This window comes from Oryza glaberrima, chromosome 4 (genome assembly GCF_000147395.1).
Source record: "Oryza glaberrima chromosome 4, OglaRS2, whole genome shotgun sequence".
Classification (NCBI taxonomy): Eukaryota; Viridiplantae; Streptophyta; class Magnoliopsida; order Poales; family Poaceae; genus Oryza; species Oryza glaberrima.
In genome coordinates this window covers 30,339,849-30,358,740 of record NC_068329.1, presented here as the reverse complement: position 1 = coordinate 30,358,740, position 18,892 = coordinate 30,339,849, and the positions used below count along the sequence as shown (strand labels likewise).

At 42.1% G+C, this 18,892-nt stretch overlaps 3 protein-coding genes across 5 annotated transcripts; all 3 read left to right on the top strand.

Moving 5' to 3' along the window:
- Window positions 1–363: 363 nt before the first annotated feature.
- Window positions 364–7,611, top strand: LOC127770081 (auxin response factor 12). Of its 3 annotated transcripts, none has more exons than XM_052295755.1 (16): window positions 364–528; window positions 651–817; window positions 923–1,032; window positions 1,148–1,246; window positions 1,373–1,429; window positions 1,548–1,703; window positions 1,806–1,890; window positions 2,673–2,763; window positions 2,849–3,013; window positions 3,096–3,218; window positions 3,535–3,610; window positions 3,823–3,970; window positions 4,580–5,574; window positions 5,678–5,868; window positions 6,789–6,911; window positions 7,238–7,611. In XM_052295755.1, exons 2-15 carry the CDS (start codon window positions 748–750, stop codon window positions 6,883–6,885), a joined length of 2,463 nt encoding a protein of 820 aa, XP_052151715.1. In that variant the 5' UTR covers window positions 364–528; window positions 651–747; the 3' UTR covers window positions 6,886–6,911; window positions 7,238–7,611. The 3 variants fall into 3 exon arrangements, with proteins under 3 accessions (XP_052151715.1, XP_052151714.1, XP_052151713.1); XM_052295754.1 differs by having other exon boundaries at window positions 651–829; window positions 1,551–1,703; XM_052295753.1 differs by having other exon boundaries at window positions 651–829.
- A 1,879-nt stretch (window positions 7,612–9,490) lies between these two features.
- Window positions 9,491–13,482, top strand: LOC127770291 (zinc finger CCCH domain-containing protein 32). The gene is made up of 3 exons (XM_052295952.1): window positions 9,491–9,888; window positions 10,896–11,006; window positions 11,231–13,482. The coding sequence occupies exons 1-3, from the start codon at window positions 9,742–9,744 to the stop codon at window positions 13,106–13,108; spliced, it is 2,136 nt and encodes a 711-aa protein (XP_052151912.1). The 5' UTR covers window positions 9,491–9,741; the 3' UTR covers window positions 13,109–13,482.
- Window positions 13,483–15,234: 1,752 nt separating this feature from the next.
- LOC127770293 (protein DJ-1 homolog D) lies at window positions 15,235–18,198 on the top strand. Its single transcript, XM_052295953.1, has 5 exons — window positions 15,235–15,376; window positions 15,469–15,585; window positions 16,439–16,879; window positions 16,999–17,361; window positions 17,817–18,198. The coding sequence occupies exons 1-5, from the start codon at window positions 15,323–15,325 to the stop codon at window positions 18,003–18,005; spliced, it is 1,164 nt and encodes a 387-aa protein (XP_052151913.1). The 5' UTR covers window positions 15,235–15,322; the 3' UTR covers window positions 18,006–18,198.
- Window positions 18,199–18,892: the final 694 nt, after the last annotated feature.

The following is an 18,892-nucleotide window of genomic DNA, read 5'->3' as shown; positions in this document are numbered from 1 at the left end:
ATAAGATAAACGATCACGGGCTATAGATATATAGCCAGCTGCAGCACGAACTTCAAGACACAATATATATGACATGTGAGACCATATATTAATAATATATTAAATAATTATTATACAAATTAGCTATTAAATTGGTTATAGGTGAATTGGAACTACTAGTGGACTATACTATTAAACTTGCTCTAACGGCCGTGGTTACACCGACCCGACAGCCGCTTACATGAGCCCATAAAATACGGCTTTTTCAAAACCCCCTCGCTTCCCAACTTTTTCAAAACTCTTCAGACACTGTGCGGGAGCTCACGCTACTGTACGGCCCCCTGCGCTGCGCCCCCCCTCGTCGCGCACACGCACACACGCACTCGCACTACTCGAACCACGCGAACCCTTCTCTCTCTCTCTCTCGCTTAAATGCCACAAACCTAATCATTTCCACCCCTCTTGCGCTCTCTCTCTCTCTCTCTCCAACCCCACCCTTTCTCCCCACCATGGTGGCGATCTCCGAGCTCGGGTGAGCGGAAGAGAAAGGTTGGTTGGTCCCTTGCCGGCGGGGTGGGGGTTGGATTGGTTTTGCTTTGCTTTGCTCTCTGGTTTGTTGATGCTTGTTGTTGTTGGTGTTGGTGTTGGTGGTGGTGGTGGTGGTGGTGCAGAATGCGGCCGATTTGAGGAGGGGGATGGGGTTTTCGGGTGGATTTGTGAGGGGATAGATTAAGAGTTTGTGCTTCTCTGGTTTGGTCGGAGGAGGAGATGAGCTCGTCGTCGGCGGCCAGCATCGGGCCGCCGCAGCCGCCGCCGCCCCCCGCGCCGCCCGAGGAAGGTGGGTGGCTAGGTTTGTTTCCGCCGCTTCGCTTCGCGGTTCGCTTTACTTCCCTTCTCGTTTGGTTGATGACTCGATCTGCTGCTGCTGCTGCTGCTGCTGCAGAGAAGAAGTGCCTCAACTCGGAGCTATGGCACGCCTGCGCCGGCCCGCTCGTCTGCCTCCCCACCGTCGGCACGCGCGTCGTCTACTTCCCGCAAGGCCACAGCGAGCAGGTGAGGCTGAGCTCACCTCCTCAGCCGTCTCGTGGGCGCGCTTGCTTTGCTTCTCTCTCTCTATCTCTGCTGGTTTCTCTTGTTTCTGACGCGGGTGAGCTTTGCATACGTGAAGGTGGCGGCGTCGACGAACAAGGAGGTGGAGGGTCACATCCCGAACTACCCCAACCTGCCGGCGCAGCTGATCTGCCAGCTCCACGATGTCACAATGCATGTACGTGGTTCCTTGCCCTAATTTCTCGGGGCATTTCTCAGATCGATGCGGCGTCACCTCCACTCCACTCCTCCGGTTTATCTCCATGGCTGTCGGTGCTGACTTGGGCTGGCAATTTTTTTGCAGGCGGATGTGGAGACTGACGAGGTGTACGCGCAGATGACGCTCCAGCCACTGAACCCAGTAAGGCGCCTGGGGTTTTTGCATGATGTTTGCAGTGCTGAGGTTTTGATGGTTTGAAGGCGTGAAATATTCTATGCGGTTAATTTGATGGTTTTTTTGGATGTGTTCATTCGTGCAGCAGGAGCAGAACGATGCGTACCTTCCCGCGGAGATGGGGATAATGAGCAAGCAGCCGACGAATTACTTCTGCAAGACATTGACGGCGAGCGACACCAGCACGCACGGGGGGTTCTCCGTGCCCCGCCGTGCTGCTGAGCGCGTCTTCCCCCCTCTGGTGTGATGAGTGGTGTAATTTGGGGCTGTGCTCCTTTCTTGTACTTCTTGGGTGGTTGGGTTTTGCTGTTGCCAATAACAGGTGGTATAGTGTGGTTTGTAGGATTTCACACAGCAGCCTCCAGCCCAGGAGCTAATTGCACGGGATATTCATGACATCGAGTGGAAGTTCAGGCACATCTTTCGAGGTAACTTCTTAAAAATCTGTAGAGCTTATGGCAGTCTTGAATTCTTCATAACGGTGAATTATGATATTCTTAAAGGGAATTTCCTAATAATCATCTCTGCCCCTTTTCCATTCGATAAGTTCACCCTTTGTAATCATGGCTTAAAACCTTCCTAATAAAAACATTTTCAAGTGTTCTGAGAAAAACTTCAACCATTCTCACACAATGTGATGTAAGCGTCTTTTTCACTTAAAAATCAGTTGGTGTGAATGGAGCAAGAGATACTTGATTGAATTAGGGTTATGCATAGAAATGAAGTTACGAGATCATTAATTGGATAAGCACATAAAAAATATCAAATTTTAATATGTTAGGATGGTTAGCAGTGGATCAAGTTACAATTGACACATGAATACATGATACTTTCAGAGGCGTACTGAAATATTTACTAGAGTTCGCAGGTCTTACAAAATTGCACAATGAGCAATCACTGTACTGGACAGTATAATTCTCGGTGTAGGCTTCTTTTTGTATGCCTTGAATTCTCATCTTTCTGCAGGGTTGAACTTATTGTTAGTGTGTTTTCTGACACAGAATGTACTTTGTATTGATCACAATAACTAAAAAAATGTTGTCTTAACATAAATATTGATAGTACATATGCTTGAGGTACTTGTGCTGTATTGATTATGAAATGGGATCTGCTCAACACTAATGATGTTGTTAGTAATTGCGTTTAGTAGTTTTATATTTTTGAACATGCCATGTTACTATCTTTTGTAGTAATATGCTGTTTTTGACAGGCCAACCCAAACGACACCTGCTAACCACTGGCTGGAGCGTTTTTGTCAGTGCTAAGAGACTTGTTGCTGGAGATTCTGTGCTTTTCATATGGTTTGTTTTCCATCTCTCTTGCATTTGTGATTTTCTTTTTTACCTGTGCTAATGAGTAGGGCGCATTGTTGATTCTCTGACTCAGGAACGAGAAAAACCAGCTTTTACTTGGAATAAGACGTGCCAGTCGGCCACAGACTGTGATGCCTTCCTCTGTTCTTTCAAGCGATAGCATGCACATAGGTCTCCTTGCAGCAGCAGCTCATGCTGCTGCTACAAACAGCCGTTTCACTATTTTCTACAACCCCCGGTAAGTTGGACTTTTAAATTAGTATATATGCATTGTTGTTTTTCCTCCCCATGTACACCGTTAATAGAAAGAGTGTTTGTAGGGCAAGTCCATCAGAATTTGTCATACCACTGTCAAAATACATCAAGGCTGTTTTTCACACCCGGATATCGGTTGGGATGCGGTTCAGGATGTTGTTTGAGACTGAGGAATCAAGCGTTCGCAGGTGACCTAGCAAATGTCAATGCTCAGTCCTTATTCTATAATCTAGGCCAAATATATAAATGATGGTACTTTTTTTAGATAATACTTGGTTACCTAGCACCAGGAGATCCTATACATGTTTGTAGGATGTATGTGACTATGCCAGTGGCTGAAATTGCCATTATCTGTACTTTTTATGCTTTCACGCGTTGATGTTCTTGAAAAATCTGCGCATCTGTCAGGACATCACCCCATTATTTATGGGAATTTTATAGTTGGGCCTCTATAAAAATCCATAATATACTAATGCGCCCAATGCACACTTTAATGAAACACAGGTATATGGGGACTATAACTGAAGTTAGTGATGCAGACCCAGTCCGTTGGCCTAGTTCCTATTGGAGATCTGTGAAGGTAATTTTTATATTACTTGAGGTTGTTCTAAAGAGCTGTGGGGGTTTAAACGTGATTTGTGTTGTCTTTCCTGATTATCTTCATCTTCTTTAGTTGCATTTTCTTATGATCTGTACCTCTGGTTTTCATTATAACAATCATGGAACTGCCTTCAGATGTTATTGCACTAGTGCTTGCTTCCACAGTTCCACTAACTAGTGTGATATTTTCAGGTTGGTTGGGATGAATCAACTGCAGGGGAAAGGCCACCAAGAGTTTCTTTATGGGAAATTGAACCATTGACAACCTTTCCAATGTATCCATCTCTGTTCCCACTGAGAGTTAAGCATCCTTGGTATTCAGGAGTTGCTTCCCTGCATGGTACGCTTAAGATTCTTGTTACTGTGTGTCAGGCATAAACTAGTTTTGAAGCTATTTTGCTGTATGCTTGCTATGTGTGTGCGCCTATCATGTGGAAGTTTATTTGGTGCATTTACATAGTGTTTTAGCCATCACACTCAAATTACTGAAGCCACAGCCTTAATAAATTTCTGAACCTGCCACATCAACCAGCTGATGATTCTAACTAAAATAACCTGAAGTTGAGATTGTGGTGCAAGAGCAAGAGGCTATAGTTCAAGTCAGTGTTCTCTACTGTGAACAATATGCCTCAAATGATGGTTCTGGATACAGAGATTGATCAGGGAACTTTATAAAATGCTCATATAGGCTAAAAGTAAAACAAGTTATGGTGTAAGTGAAAAGTTGATTTCTTCCTTCCATTTCTTAAACACCCAAGGTGGATCAATGTTATTTGATAAGGCTTTTCCGTAGCAAATGTAACGTTCTATAATATGCATTCTTTTTATTCATTGTCTTTCTGTGCATTCTTGTTATGGAGAATGCATTGATCTGCCTGACATAATTCCATTTTCTAGTATCTCTCATTCATATTTCTGTTCTTTTATTAACTGCTGTATCACACTTAAGATGACAGCAATGCTTTAATGTGGCTGAGAGGAGTTGCTGGTGAGGGAGGTTTTCAGTCTCTGAACTTTCAGTCACCTGGTATTGGCTCCTGGGGACAACAGAGGCTCCATCCATCCTTACTGAGCAGCGATCACGATCAGTACCAAGCAGTAGTTGCTGCTGCTGCTGCTTCCCACTCTGGTGGTTACTTAAAACAGCAATTCTTGCACCTTCAGCAACCTATGCAGTCCCCTCAAGAACACTGCAACCTCAACCCATTATTGCAGCAACAAATTCTGCAGCAAGCAAGCCAGCAACAGATAATTAATCCTGATGCCCAAAATATCCAAACGATGTTGAGCCCAAGTGCTATACAACAGCAACTCCAGCAACTACAGCAAATGCAGCAAGTTCAGAATGATCAGAAGCAGAAGATTCAACCAGATCAAAGCTACCAAGTTCCTACAAGTGCAGTTCTCCCAAGTCCAACATCATTACCGAGTCATTTGCGAGAAAAATTTGGCTTCTCTGATCCTAATGCGAATTCTTCAAGCTTCATCACCTCTAGCAGTAGTGATAACATGTTGGATTCGAGCTTCCTTCAGGGAAGTTCGAAAGCTGTGGACTTATCTCGATTTAATCAGCCTGTAGCTAGTGAGCAGCAGCAGCAGCAGCAGCAGCAACAGGCATGGAAGCAGAAGTTTATGGGTTCACAGTCAGTGTCTTTTGGGGGCTCGGTTTTGCATAACTCACCCACAAGCAAAGATGGTTCTGTTGAAAACAAAATTGGTCGTGATGTGCAAAACCAGTCCCTTTTTAGTCCACAAGTTGACTCTTCATCCCTCCTGTACAACATGGTTCCTAATCTGACTTCGAATGTTTCGGATGGCAACTTATCAACGATCCCTTCTGGATCAACTTATCTGCAGAATGCAATGTATGGTTGCTTGGACGACTCTTCTGGTTTATTGCAAAATACAGGAGAGAACGATCCAGCAACCAGAACATTTGTGAAGGTAACTAGTATAATTTGCATTGTTGCTAGGTCAAATATGAGCTCCTCTTTTTCCTCCAAAAAATATATATTCTTCTTTTCATGGAACCATTGTAAAATTGCAGGTTTACAAGTCAGGTTCGGTTGGGAGGTCGTTGGACATCACCCGGTTCTCTAATTATGCTGAACTTCGAGAAGAACTGGGTCAGATGTTCGGCATTAAGGGTCAATTGGACGACCCTGATAGATCAGGCTGGCAGCTTGTATTCGTCGACAGGGAGAATGATGTGCTTCTCCTTGGAGACGACCCTTGGGAGTAAGAAATATTCTCAGAATTCTGATTTATTTATTAGTTTTAGTAATCAATATCCATGCATGCGCACTACAAATTCAAGTTTTAGTAAGCAATATAAATTTAAGTTTCATCTTACCGTTCTATGTTTTGGTTGCAAAAAAATCTGCTTAAATTTTAGTACTACACTTGGCATACCCTGTCCATGTGTGCACACTACAAACTGAATCTCTTAATTGATGTTGGCCTCAAAACGGCCAAGTTAACATGCTAAGTAAAAATTTCAAATCTACATCAGGCATTGTAACTTCATTGTATATCTAAATAATTTAAAGATATTAAACGTGCCTAAGATCAACAAAATTTGGCTTGACTAGCAAGTGCAAAAGTGGCTATCTTATACTTCCTCCGTTTCATAATGTAAGACTTTCTAGCGTTGCCCACATTCATATAGATGTTAATGAATCTAGAAATATATGTGTGTCTAGATTCATTAACATCTATATGAATGTGAGCAATGCTAAAAAGTCTTACATTATGAAACGGAGGGAGTACAATACTTTGGTTTCCTGGTTTCCGCAACTAATAGCTTATCGAGGAAAGGTATGTACAATGTGAATGGATATCCCTTCTTCATTCACTGAAAGACATGTTGACAGCTCATGGACAGTATCTAATGAATATGTTTAAAAGTACTAGTGTTATATGGAGTATATTTTTGCAATGTTCGGTGCCTAATTGTGATCTCAAACAGAATTCATGTGCATTCAGTCATACATCTTTAATGTGTATTAATATGTTAAATTTTTTTACTAGACTGTTCTTCCTTCAATAATATGTGTTGGTCAGTCACTATATGTTGATGCTCAGTTACCCAAGACCCTTCGTGAGAGTAAACATCAGACATGATTCTTCTTGAAACTGACCTTCCTCATATGATGTAGGTCCTTTGTGAATAGTGTATGGTACATCAAGATACTTTCACCTGAGGATGTGCATAAGATGGGAAAGCAAGGAAATGATCCACGGTATCTGTCCTGAAGTGAGAGAACATGGTGCCATTTCTGGTAAGATGTCATAATTATATTTATTGTAACGATTACCAAATCCCACACTAATCCTTAAAAACCTATGACTGGATAGAGATGTTCTTTTCTGAGTAATCTGTTATCATGTTGTGTACTCCGATAGTTGTTGACATATTGGCATCATGTGTTTTTTGTCCCTTATTGAATGTAAAATGGTCTCATTGTGCGGGTTGAAGTATGTCTGTTTGCTCTAATTTTTATTGCTCGGAATAACTCACATCTTAATTGACGACTCAAATTTAATTTAGAGTCTTTTTATGCATATTCATCTCTGCATACTAACATGTCCTGGTATACTATCACAGGGCTTCCAGGAGGATTCTGCGGTGCATGGTGGCACTCTTGCTCTCGACAATGCACGTCGTCAGAAGTCCCAAATTTGTATCTTGCATGTACGCCGTACATGTTTCCAGAACTCTCTGTTACCTATTCGGTGCAGGCCACCGGAACCACGAAACCTGATATTTTGTAGGTTCCACTTAGGAATCAGTATCGGTTTAACTCTTATCCTAGATGATTTGTAACTCGCACGGCAGTCCACTGTTTTCATGTTTCATCGAGTCTTCCTAGACATTAAACTTAGTTGATATTGTATCAGGATTTATGTGTATTGAGATTCCTCTACATGCTTTCAACCAAAAAAAACTGCAATAATCGAAGCGCACGAGGATTGTTTCAATTCGTGTTGTAGGATCTGGATTTTCACCGATTGTCCGGTTATGTCAGTTTCGAGAGGAGCTGTCAATCTGAAGTTTTTTCTGTAGTGCCTAATATTTTGCTTTTATTATTAATGCTAATCATATACTGTTGTGATATTTTCTGTTGTTGAATATCCAAATCTAAAGAACAGAATTCCCGATGGTTCACTCTACAGAATACATAGATCGACGAACTGGCAAGAGAGTAAGATTTGAGGCAGAGTGAGCAAATACCGTTTTGCGTGGGCTTGTTTGTGTTTGCCTTTCTCCTTGCGCCGCCTGCCACCGTCGTGTGCGCCGAGTTTCTTATCCGCGACGACGGCGAGGGAATCAACTGGTGGTGGAGGAAGCTGTAATTTGTGGGAGCTTTCGCGTGGAGTGAGATGGGATCCATGATCCATGGCGGCGTATGCCGTTATAAAGGATTGGAATGTAGGATCTGTCGCAGTTGTTATCGCACCTCCTTTCTGACGAGGAAACCTGGATTGCCCCCGATTGGGATTCTGTGACATTCCCCCGTGACATTCTCGGTGACATTTGAATGTCACAGAATCCCAATCCGATTGCCTCCCCTATTTTTCCCGACCACATAGTACTAAACTGTTCCCGATCAAAAAAGGAGAAAAAAAAAGAGGGAGCGGTTTCTTGGTTTTCACCAAAGCCGTTTAAAAAACTTTTTGATCCCGACAAAATCCGATTAATTTTTATATAAAAAAATAAAAATCTATTTTGAACTTTTTTTGAATTTGATTGTTAAACTAAGCGGTTTATGTCCTCGAACCAGCCCGAGAAATCGAGTTTTTGTCACCATCCGGTTTTCACTAGTTTTGTAAATCCTAGTTCTTTGGGGCAATTCTATCAGAAGAGTGATGTGGCTCAAGCCTCTACTATTGATGCGAGGATTATGGACAACTCACATAATCTCTACAAATTTATTTTTGTCATACATAGATGGAAAGGGAGCTGCTGTTCCTTTGTCTAATTTCTTAGACATCTTGCTATTTTTTTCTGGATACGTCACTGCTGGCCCTGTTATAGTTGGAGACAATAACATCACATTAGGCGAGGGCTACCATAAAAGATGTTTGAGAAGTGTAGATAATAAATTCTTTTACAAGGGTGTTGTGATGAGTTAACGGATTTGTTCGGTAGACTTTTGCTACAGCTTTTTTTAAGCTGTGTTGCACAGCGTAGCCGTTCGGCTGCACAAACACATGGCGCAGGAAGCTGCTGCTTGCTGCTAGATGCCTGGTTGTAGTGCAACCACAGCTAGGCCGTATGAACAAATCCAATAATTGAACAAGTGAATTCAAATGTAAAACGTATTCCCTAGAGAGAAAAAAAGGAAAATGTAAAATAGAGTTGTTCTATTAGTAGTGGTGTACTACTCCCCTCTTCTCAAAATAAATTTATATTTCACTCATTATGCACGTACGTACAAAAATAAAAATAGTATAATATCCCACTTTATTAAATCCTAATATAATTATTGTTGTTTTTATCTATTTTCAATGCATTTATGTCTTACTATACAAACTTTGATATGATGAATAAATAATTAAATAAAAAATTATTTTGAGTTAAATAGATGGAAAAAGTCACTAACATCACCGAGCAGTGAGTCAAAGACATCACAGAGGTACTCAAATCGGAGTAGCACTGTGCTATTCAACGGTCAACCTATTGCATAGACAGAGAGGCGCAAGCGCAACCCAAATCGGATTTACAGAAAAACCCTCCCGTCGCCGTTGCCTATAATACCGACCTTTTCCCAATTATTTTATCTATTTATTTATTTTTTAAAAAAAAACCTGCGGCCTCCACCAACCCAACCCTATTTCCCCAAGTCGACACGCGCAGCCAAGAGAGGCGAAGGGCGCAACGCAACGCGAACCCCTCCTTCCCCCGTCGCGCCCAACCCTAACCCGCCTCCCCTCCACGTAGATCCAATCCCGCCGCCATCGCCGAACCCTAGCCCGCCCCACCTCCCTCCCCGCCGCCGCCGGAGGCGCGCGCGCGCGCGATCGGCGTCCTCCCGCCGCCGCGTTCGTGCGGGGTGGGGTTGGGAGGAGGAGGAGGGCCCGACGGCGGCTCCTCTCGAGACGGGGGCCATGGAGGCGGACGGTGCCGCGGCTGCGGCGGCGGCGGGGGAGGCGAGCACGGAGGCCGGCGCGAGGCCCCTGGCGCCAGAGGAGGAGGCGCTGCGGCGCAACACCGACTGCGTCTACTTCCTCGCCTCGCCCCTCACATGCAAGAAGGTGTGTGCTCGTTCTCTCTCGACGATTCGTCGTCTCTTTTCCCTCGTATATAAGCTGGTTTGGTTTTTGGGGCGGGGTGGTAATTCGTCTTTGCTCGATTGGAGCTTAGAATTTGAATTCCGCACCTCGTTTCGGGAATCTTGATTTCTGAGCTAAGTAAACACGAATTTCTTTGGTTCAAGATGGAATCTTTTCATATGGCTATTCCCCCTCATCCAAGATGTGATGCTTAATGTAGATAACGTAATAATATAAGTTCGTAGTGCCTTCAGGTTCGGGGTATTTGTTGCCTCTTGGTGTTAGCCCCTGAATTTTTCAGGGTTTCTATGCTAGGTCAAATTCTGAATCTGCTCTATAATTTAAAATTTGAATGGTATGGTTGTCCTGAATTGATGCTCCTTCGGGTGAAAAGTGAAAACAATGTAATTTACTATCGCATTTGTTCCCAATATATCGCTATTGCAGTGGCTACATGGCTTTTAGTAGTACGGTAAGGTAGGAATTGTAATGCTTCCCTTGTCACCAGGAGCACTATAACAATATGTCAGTATCCTTATTAGTCTAGTTATTCAAGATCATTGCTTCACAATTTTTTTGTTTCTCTTTGGGAATCCTTGCTCGGCTCAGAATTCCATTTACTTTTAGCCCCTCTATTATTTTGGAATACGTATGATGCTGTACTGATTTAGTTCTGGAGCTGTTCTGATGAACTATGGTTAAATTAGAGAGAGGCAAAACGCTTGCCATAAATCAAATCTGTCACACAATCTGATGTGTTGTAACTTTGTAATCTTGTTTGATAATACTATCAAAATTATGCTACATTAATGCAAATATGTGCAATTCTCTATATATAAACATTAATGTAACACTAAAAAAATGCTACATTAATCCTTATGGGCTTTTGTGTCTTATTTACCATGAATATTTTGTCCATCATGGATTTGTTACTAACTTCTAGCTTGAATATTTTAATTGATAATGATTCTTTTTGTTCCTTGCATCAGGGGAACGAATGTGATTTTCGTCACAGTGATAATGCTCGTATGAACCCTAGAGACTGCTGGTACTGGTTAAATAGCAATTGCTTGAATCCAAAATGTCCGTTTCGCCATCCGGTATGTCCCTTTCCTTCCTTTTTCCCCTTATGCACTGGTATTATGTTTTTTTATCAATACTTGCCAGCAAGCAGCATTGTCTAAGACTAGTAAATTTGCTGTTATGTTTCTGTTCATCAGAAACTAACAGGGTGTTTGCTCCTAGTTATTAAGCTTAATATTATTTGGTTATTTTGTCCAGTGAAGTTATTTGGAGTCTAATTCTGTCTTCTACTTTTACCCAGCCAATTGATGGTATGTTTGGTGCTCCAACTACTGGAATGCCTGCGGTTTCTTCACACTACGCTCCATTTAACTCTGGAAAGCAGTTGGTTCCATGCTATTACTTTAAAAAGGGAAACTGCTTGAAAGGTGACAGATGCGCATTTTATCATGGACCACAATCAGTGGGAAATAATCCATCAGAACAGGTGGTAAAAGTTTCTTCCTTACCTTTGGAGCAGCTTCAGACTCAAAAGAATGATTTGTTGGGCATTAAAGATTCTGTGCAGTCTACTAATTCCATTCAGCATGGTGCTCCAATAACTAATGAGAGGGGCAAAACAGCCGTTGATCGGTCAACAGTTAATTCTGCCAGGACAGCTACAGTTGCAATACCGGTTGCTTCCAATGCAATGTCTTGTCCTAAGTCAGAGAAGGTAAAAAATAGTACGCCAGCAGCACTTAAGGAAAGCTTCACTACTTCTTCAGGTGGGGATCATCCTGAGTGCTACCAGAACCATTTTCCAATGGATAGTGATCCTGTGCGAGATTGGAACCAAAGTTATGAAATGCCCCCTGCAGATGATCTGCCCCAGAACAGTAGGGAGGCTGATGAACTTTTGGGTGAATCTTCACCAGGTTTTGATGTTCTCGTGGACAATGATGCAGATGGTGCTGCTTATTTACATGATGAAGATTTTGGAGGAGATATGTATCCAGTGGAAGATTATGAATATGCTCCAGCTGATTTTAATGTTTGTGCACATCATGAAAGAGAGCAGTTCAATGGTATGGATGAGCAAGACCAGATGGGACATATGTATGATGGCTATGAGAGAAAACGGCGTAGATCATCTGAGAGGAGCATGGAACGGCCTTTCCACTCAGAAAGAAGGTTTCTGCAAAGAGATAGAGACCGTGTCGAGATGGATGGATCGGATTTACGTCATCGGCTCCGTAGGAGAAGAATAAATGAGTCTTCATTGGCAATTAGTCCAGAATGCAATGGAGAGCAGCGGCGGAGGGATGAGCGCTACAGGGAAAGGGCACATGGTCACCGTTCACACAGGGATCATCACCAGAGCTCTCGAGGAAGCACTCTTAGCTCTCGTCTGCAAGGCAGAATAAAGCTTCCTGGAAGATCTCCTGACAGAGTTGATACTCGCTCCGAGAAAGAGCGAGATAGAAGAAGACTCCGGGACAGGCTGTCTCCAGTTAGGCGCACGGAATTTCAGGGTACCAGGCATAGGGAGGCAGGACAACATGAAGAGCAGACCCAGCGGAGATCAAGTGAACTTGCTTTAGGTTCCAGGAATGCAGATGGCCAGCATTTGACAAAGGATGTGCCTGACTCACACAACTTCCCTCATCGCAAAAACTTGAGGGACTCCAGTAAGGCCAATGGAAGTGTTGAGCCTGAAGCATCGCTTGATTTTGAGGGCCCAAAGCCCCTTAGTGTCATCTTACAGCGGAAAAGAGAGGCAGCATGGGCCAATGGCACATCTGCCTGTAGCCCCAAACAAGATAAATCTGCCGAGGTCTCACACAGGCAAGCTTCTCTGGCTGAAGCTGAGAAGGAAGGTGACAACATAATTAGTTCTGATGAATACAAAAGTGGATCTGGCGATGAAGAATTCAGAGACGAAGGCCACATCCCTGTGGAGGGCCATGGGCAATCTTCATCTCATGGTGACAAACTTGAGGCTGAAGATATTATTGAGGTGGATCCCGTGGAAAATCAAGATGCTGATAATTATGACCAGAGGGAGGGGGAGTCCTACTATGAGCCTATCGAAGGCCAGGACTACAAATCCGATGACGAGAATGCTTATGAAGATGATGATGAAGAGTATGATGACGATGATGATTTTGCTCGGAAAGTAGGGGTTGTTTTCTCTTGAGCTCTGTGGGCCTTCTGGTTTTGTTGCATGCAGCAAAGCTGAAAATGCTTGCCTTAGTGAATCTATTTGGATAAATTCCTCTGGTGCTTTGTGTTTTGTTCTTGAAGTTCATAGTGCCAAAGCCTTTATTTATAAGGCTGATAACTGATAAGTATAGGTCAGGTATGAAGCGGGGGTAGGTTTCATAAATTAAAAGGGCTTTACGTGTAAAAACTGCTGCACTCGTTGTGTTCAGCATATATCTGATCTATCCTGAAACTATTGTATTGTATTAGTTTCCTAACTAACAGACAAGATATTTCTTTGATAAATTTTTTGCCTGATATGGGTAATATAATCAGCCCCATTTTGGAGGGGTTCTTTTCTTCACGAAAGAGTAATGTGTGATTGTACATATGTGGTTCCTCAGTTTTCCTAAGATTCTTAAGATGGCATCAGCCTCTGAACGAGTGAAGGAACTATTTTATCAGGTCAACTAATTTGGCCGTCTGGGACTCTGTAAAATTTTGCTGCTTCATTCAAATATAATCATCTTATAATCATAACGAACTATTTTATCAGGTTAACGGAGTGTGATTCTCAACTCACGATCATCTCTATCTCTACTATTAAAAAATTGAAAATGTTTTTCTAGTACTTTAAGTTCGTTTGATTTTGGAAATACACATCCGTTTAGTCGGGTTTTAAATTCGTTTGTTTTTAAAAATATCGAAGGAGTCATATAAGATATCTCTTTAAAAATCTCACATGCTAACTTGAGATGATCCAACTCCTAATTGCAACTCATGATTTTCTAGAAAAATATATATCCAAGCCGTGAATTCCTAGAGTGAATATCATCTTAGCTAATAAATCGTATAACAACAATAAATTAAAGAGTAAAGTGTACGAACATTCCTTAAACTTGTAGGGGTGTGTCATCTAGGTCCCTGAACTCTCAAAATACATATCCAAATCCTAGAACTTGTCATAATGTGTTATCTAGGTCCCAAATCGTCACAACCCCTTCAAAAATCTACGAGACATTGATGTGACATGCCACACAGACATGACATGGCATTATTTTTTCTTTTTCTTTTTTTCTTCTCTTTTTTCCCATTTATTCTCCTTTCTCTATGACCCGTGTAGAAAAAAAGGAAAAAAAAGAATGAGAAGAAACCGAAAAAGAAAAATAAAAGAAGAAAAAAAAGAGAAAAGGACACGTCACGTCCATATGGCATTGCCACATCAGCGTCACGTAGGATTATAGAGGGGATATATCAATTTGGGACCTAGATGATACACTTTGACAAGTTATGGGACCTGGATATGCATTTTGAGATTTTAGAAACCTTTATGACACAACCCTACGAGTTTAAGGACCGCCAATGCACTTTACTCTAAATTAAAATAACCTTCACCCGTTGTAACACGCGAGCGTATTTTTTTCTCTAGTCTTAATTAGTATCTTTTAAATATACTCGTGATCGTGCCGCGCCTACTGGATCTCTGCTTCTGACCAAAATGTTCCGCATTGAATCATCACAGGACTGAAAATCAATGCTCGCAAACCACGAGATTATCAGTATATTAAGTCTCCTGGGAAGCTCACATGTATACCCTTGCAAACTGTACTGCTATATGCTAAATTATCTGCCTGCATGATCATTGAACGCAATCGTGAGATTCTATGGCCTTCTTAAGAGCAACAAATGCACACCTTTCTGGACGGGGAAACCAACAACCAAATGCATATATTGTTGCACATCATCAAATGCCCTTCAAAATTGTATTAGGGCGCATGTGTATTTCTTCCGTTAGATCAAAAATTACAAGTCAAATTAAAACTCAAAAAGAGAGAGAGAGAGAGAGAGAGGATTGAGAGAGTAATCCTGAAATGCAATGTTTTCTGTAAAACACAATCGGCTTGTGGTTTTTCCCCAAAGAAACAACATTGGATGTTACTCCTAATTAAGAATTTCGGCATTTAGCAAGTACTCAAAAATACTAGTAACAATTTCATTATAAAAAAAAGATAGGATAAATCACGATCGCAAAAACTGAAAAAGAAATTCTCAAAAGAATGAAACAGTTTGCATCATGAGAAGAAGAAGACAAGAAGAGGATGAGCCTTCAGTGGCATATATAAAAACTGGATTACTACTGTACTACTCTCAGTCTCTAGGCTTCTAGACTAGGGAAGCTCACCAACCCAAGAACAAGAAGTGATCGGAGATGGCTCCCAAGAAGGTGCTCCTGCTCTGCGGAGACTACATGGAGGACTACGAGGTGAGGCAAATCTTCCTCTTGTTCCGTGTCTTGTGTGTTCGATTCGTGTCCTCGCGATTCCAATGGGGTTTTCTTGGAATCTTGTGGATCAGGCCATGGTTCCGTTCCAAGCGCTGCAAGCGTACGGGGTGTCCGTGGATGCCGCCTGCCCCGGCAAGAAGGCCGGCGACTCGTGCCGCACCGCCGTCCATCAGGGGATTGGCCACCAGGTACTTGGAATGATTCGATTCCGCTCGATTTGGATAGGGTTTAGTATAACTAGTTAGGGCTTGGTCTGATGAATTGAACATGGCGGATTCCCATTCTAGAGTGGTCAGGAATATCTTCGCTTTCTTGCCTTTGAGTAATTTTAGGATGTAATTTCTAGGATTATACACATCTGCTCATCGCAATTGGCAAAAGGGGGAAAGAAAAGGAGAGTACACACAGTCACACAACGGGACAGGGAAAACATATGTGCAACTAGGTTTATTTTTGAGAGCTCATAATGAAATGACAGATTTCTTGGTATGATTGATCCATTAGCTTTATCTGTTATTCTTTATATTCTCCAAATATCTGGTTTAGCATTGCGAGATAAGTTTGACGGAATAATCAGTCATGAGCAGAAATATTCCTTAACTGTCTACAAAATGGGATAGCTCTTCTGCATGATTGAATGGAAAAATCATTTGAACATTTTGGATACTGAATATACTTAGACAGCCATTCTTATTTCTTTCGTCACTTAAGTGAACTGTTGATTGGTTCATGATTTGGGGGTTAACTGTTGCTGTAGAGATTTCTTATAAATTCATATCCTTGTCTGTTTCCCATATTATTGCATTAGTTCCTGCTTCTCTTTAGATGGTGTTGCTTCTTTCAAAACTAATTTGGGGGTCCTCTTTGTCTACTGGACTACTACTCCCTTTAGTAATGGAATCTTTGTTTTCTCTGAAGCACTCGATTATAAGGATCGTCTGTATTGTTGGTTCTTTTAGGTGTGATAGTATGGTGGTACTTTTCGTCTTTCTAACATAAGTTTGCTTTGACAAATTAGATTCATTTTGATTCATCATGCAGACATATGCTGAGTCAAGGGGCCACAATTTCGCACTTAATGCTTCGTTTGATGAGGTTAATATCAATGAATATGATGGCTTGGTAATTCCTGGAGGCCGTGCACCAGAGTATCTCGCCATGGATGAAAAGGTTCTTGATTTAGTAAGGAAATTCTCTGATGCGAAGAAACCTATTGCATCAGTTTGCCATGGACAGTTGATTTTGGCAGCAGCTGGAGTAGTCCAGAACCGTAAATGCACCGCATATCCTGCTGTTAAACCAGTTTTGGTTGCTGCTGGTGCTAAGTGGGAAGAAGCTGATACTATGGACAAATGCACAGTTGATGGAAATCTTGTCACTGCAGTGGCTTACGATGCACATCCTGAATTCATCAGCCTTTTTGTGAAAGCGCTTGGAGGCTCTGTAACTGGCTCAAACAAACGGATATTGTTCCTTTGTGGGGTATGTTTAGGGAAATTTCATTCAATTGAATTCGTATGACTACTTTCTTATTTTCCTCATTTTTCATAAGTCATACCATCTCTGCTGAACCTCTTTGCTTAACTACATGCTTATAACAGGATTACATGGAAGATTATGAGGTTATGGTACCATTTCAGTCTCTTCAAGCCCTTGGTTGCCATGTTGATGCAGTTTGCCCTGACAAGGGTGCTGGGGAGAAATGCCCAACTGCCATACATGACTTTGAAGGTGACCAAACATACAGCGAGAAGCCTGGTCACGATTTTGCTTTGACAGCATCATTTGACAATGTGGATGCATCAAGCTATGATGCACTTGTAATTCCTGGTGGACGGGCTCCTGAGTACCTTGCACTGAACGATAAAGTCATTAGCCTTGTGAAGGGCTTCATGGATAAAGCAAAGCCAGTCGCCTCAATTTGCCATGGCCAACAGATTTTATCTGCTGCTGGAGTCCTTCAGGTACATGATAATGATTAATTTTCTACCATTGCTCTACATTAATCGTACTTACTTGATTACTTCTATACCTAGTGTTGGAATATAAAGTGAATTGTCCGTCTTTCCTCATCAGCTTAAGCTTTTGGATTGAACTGGTCGGTGCATGCAACTCAATACCTAGCGATAGGAAAATTTACCTTGAACAAAACAAAAATAATGCAACAATATCTATTCTTGATTAATGGATAATTAAATGATTAAATCATTCCTGCAAAGTAAAAGCATTTTCATAGTGTGGTAAGGTAGGCAACAAGACGTACTATTACAGTATCAGTATGTCACTATCCTTCTTAGCGTAGTTATTCAGGATCACTGAATTGCTTCCGAAAATCTCACACAAATGGACACAAACCTGTTTGATGCACGCAGCGATGCTCCCCAGTCTCCCTAATTGTGGATGATAATATGATATGCAGGGAAGGAAATGCACGGCGTATCCTGCGGTGAAGCTCAACGTGGTGCTTGGCGGGGCGACATGGCTGGAGCCCAATCCCATTGACCGCTGCTTCACCGACGGCAACCTTGTGACCGGCGCGGCATGGCCTGGCCACCCGGAGTTCATCTCCCAGCTCATGGCATTGCTTGGCATCAAGGTCTCCTTCTGAAGCAACGAGAGGTCAGGTCCCAGCGTTTTTGCACGCGATATAGCAAGAAACAGCTTTGGGCTTTCCTCTAAGATATATACAGTCTTACCGATACTGTACCAGACTGTACTATGCACACCTGATAGACTGTCGTCTGCTGTCGTTTTTTGTGCTTGAAATAATAAGATAATTACTAAAAGGGTTTGCGTGTTTATAGTATTATGTCTGTACGAGCAGAAGGAGCTGCACCTGGGGATTGCCTGTGTATGATATGAACTGCAGTTGAATTTCATGAGCTCTCGCCTCTCGCCGACCTGGGCAGTACTTCTTGGGCCGTGCTTCACCGTGCGGCCCACTAAAGTCAGCCCATCACCGCGAGAGCGATCGGAGAAGGAAAAAGTCCAACGCTACTCCCTAAGACTGAGTTTGAGGAGAAGAGGATTGAGAAGATTGGAAAGATACGTAAAACGAGATGAGCCAATAGCGCATGATTAATTGAGTATAAATTATTATAAATTTCAAAAATAGATTAATATGATTTTTTTAAAGCAACTTTTCTATAATTTTTTTTAAAAAACGCACCGTTTAGTAGTTTGGGAAGTGTGCGCGCGGAAAACGATGTGATTTCTCACTCAATGTCTCTTGAACGAACGCAGCCATATAGGTTGAATTTAATTTGTATCCCTTGAACGCAGCTATGATGACTTCTTAAACCGGTATAAAATAACTTCAAAGTAGTATTGAAGGTGGTATTCGCTGACGGCTTATTGCCCTTGGTCAAACCACCTGAGTTGGCTGTTCTCCTCTCCTCTGATCTCCATCTCTCAGGGCCTATTCATTTTTTTTAAAAAAATAACACATAAGAATAGGAGAAGTGAAGGAATAGGAATGCATGCGAACTTCAATCC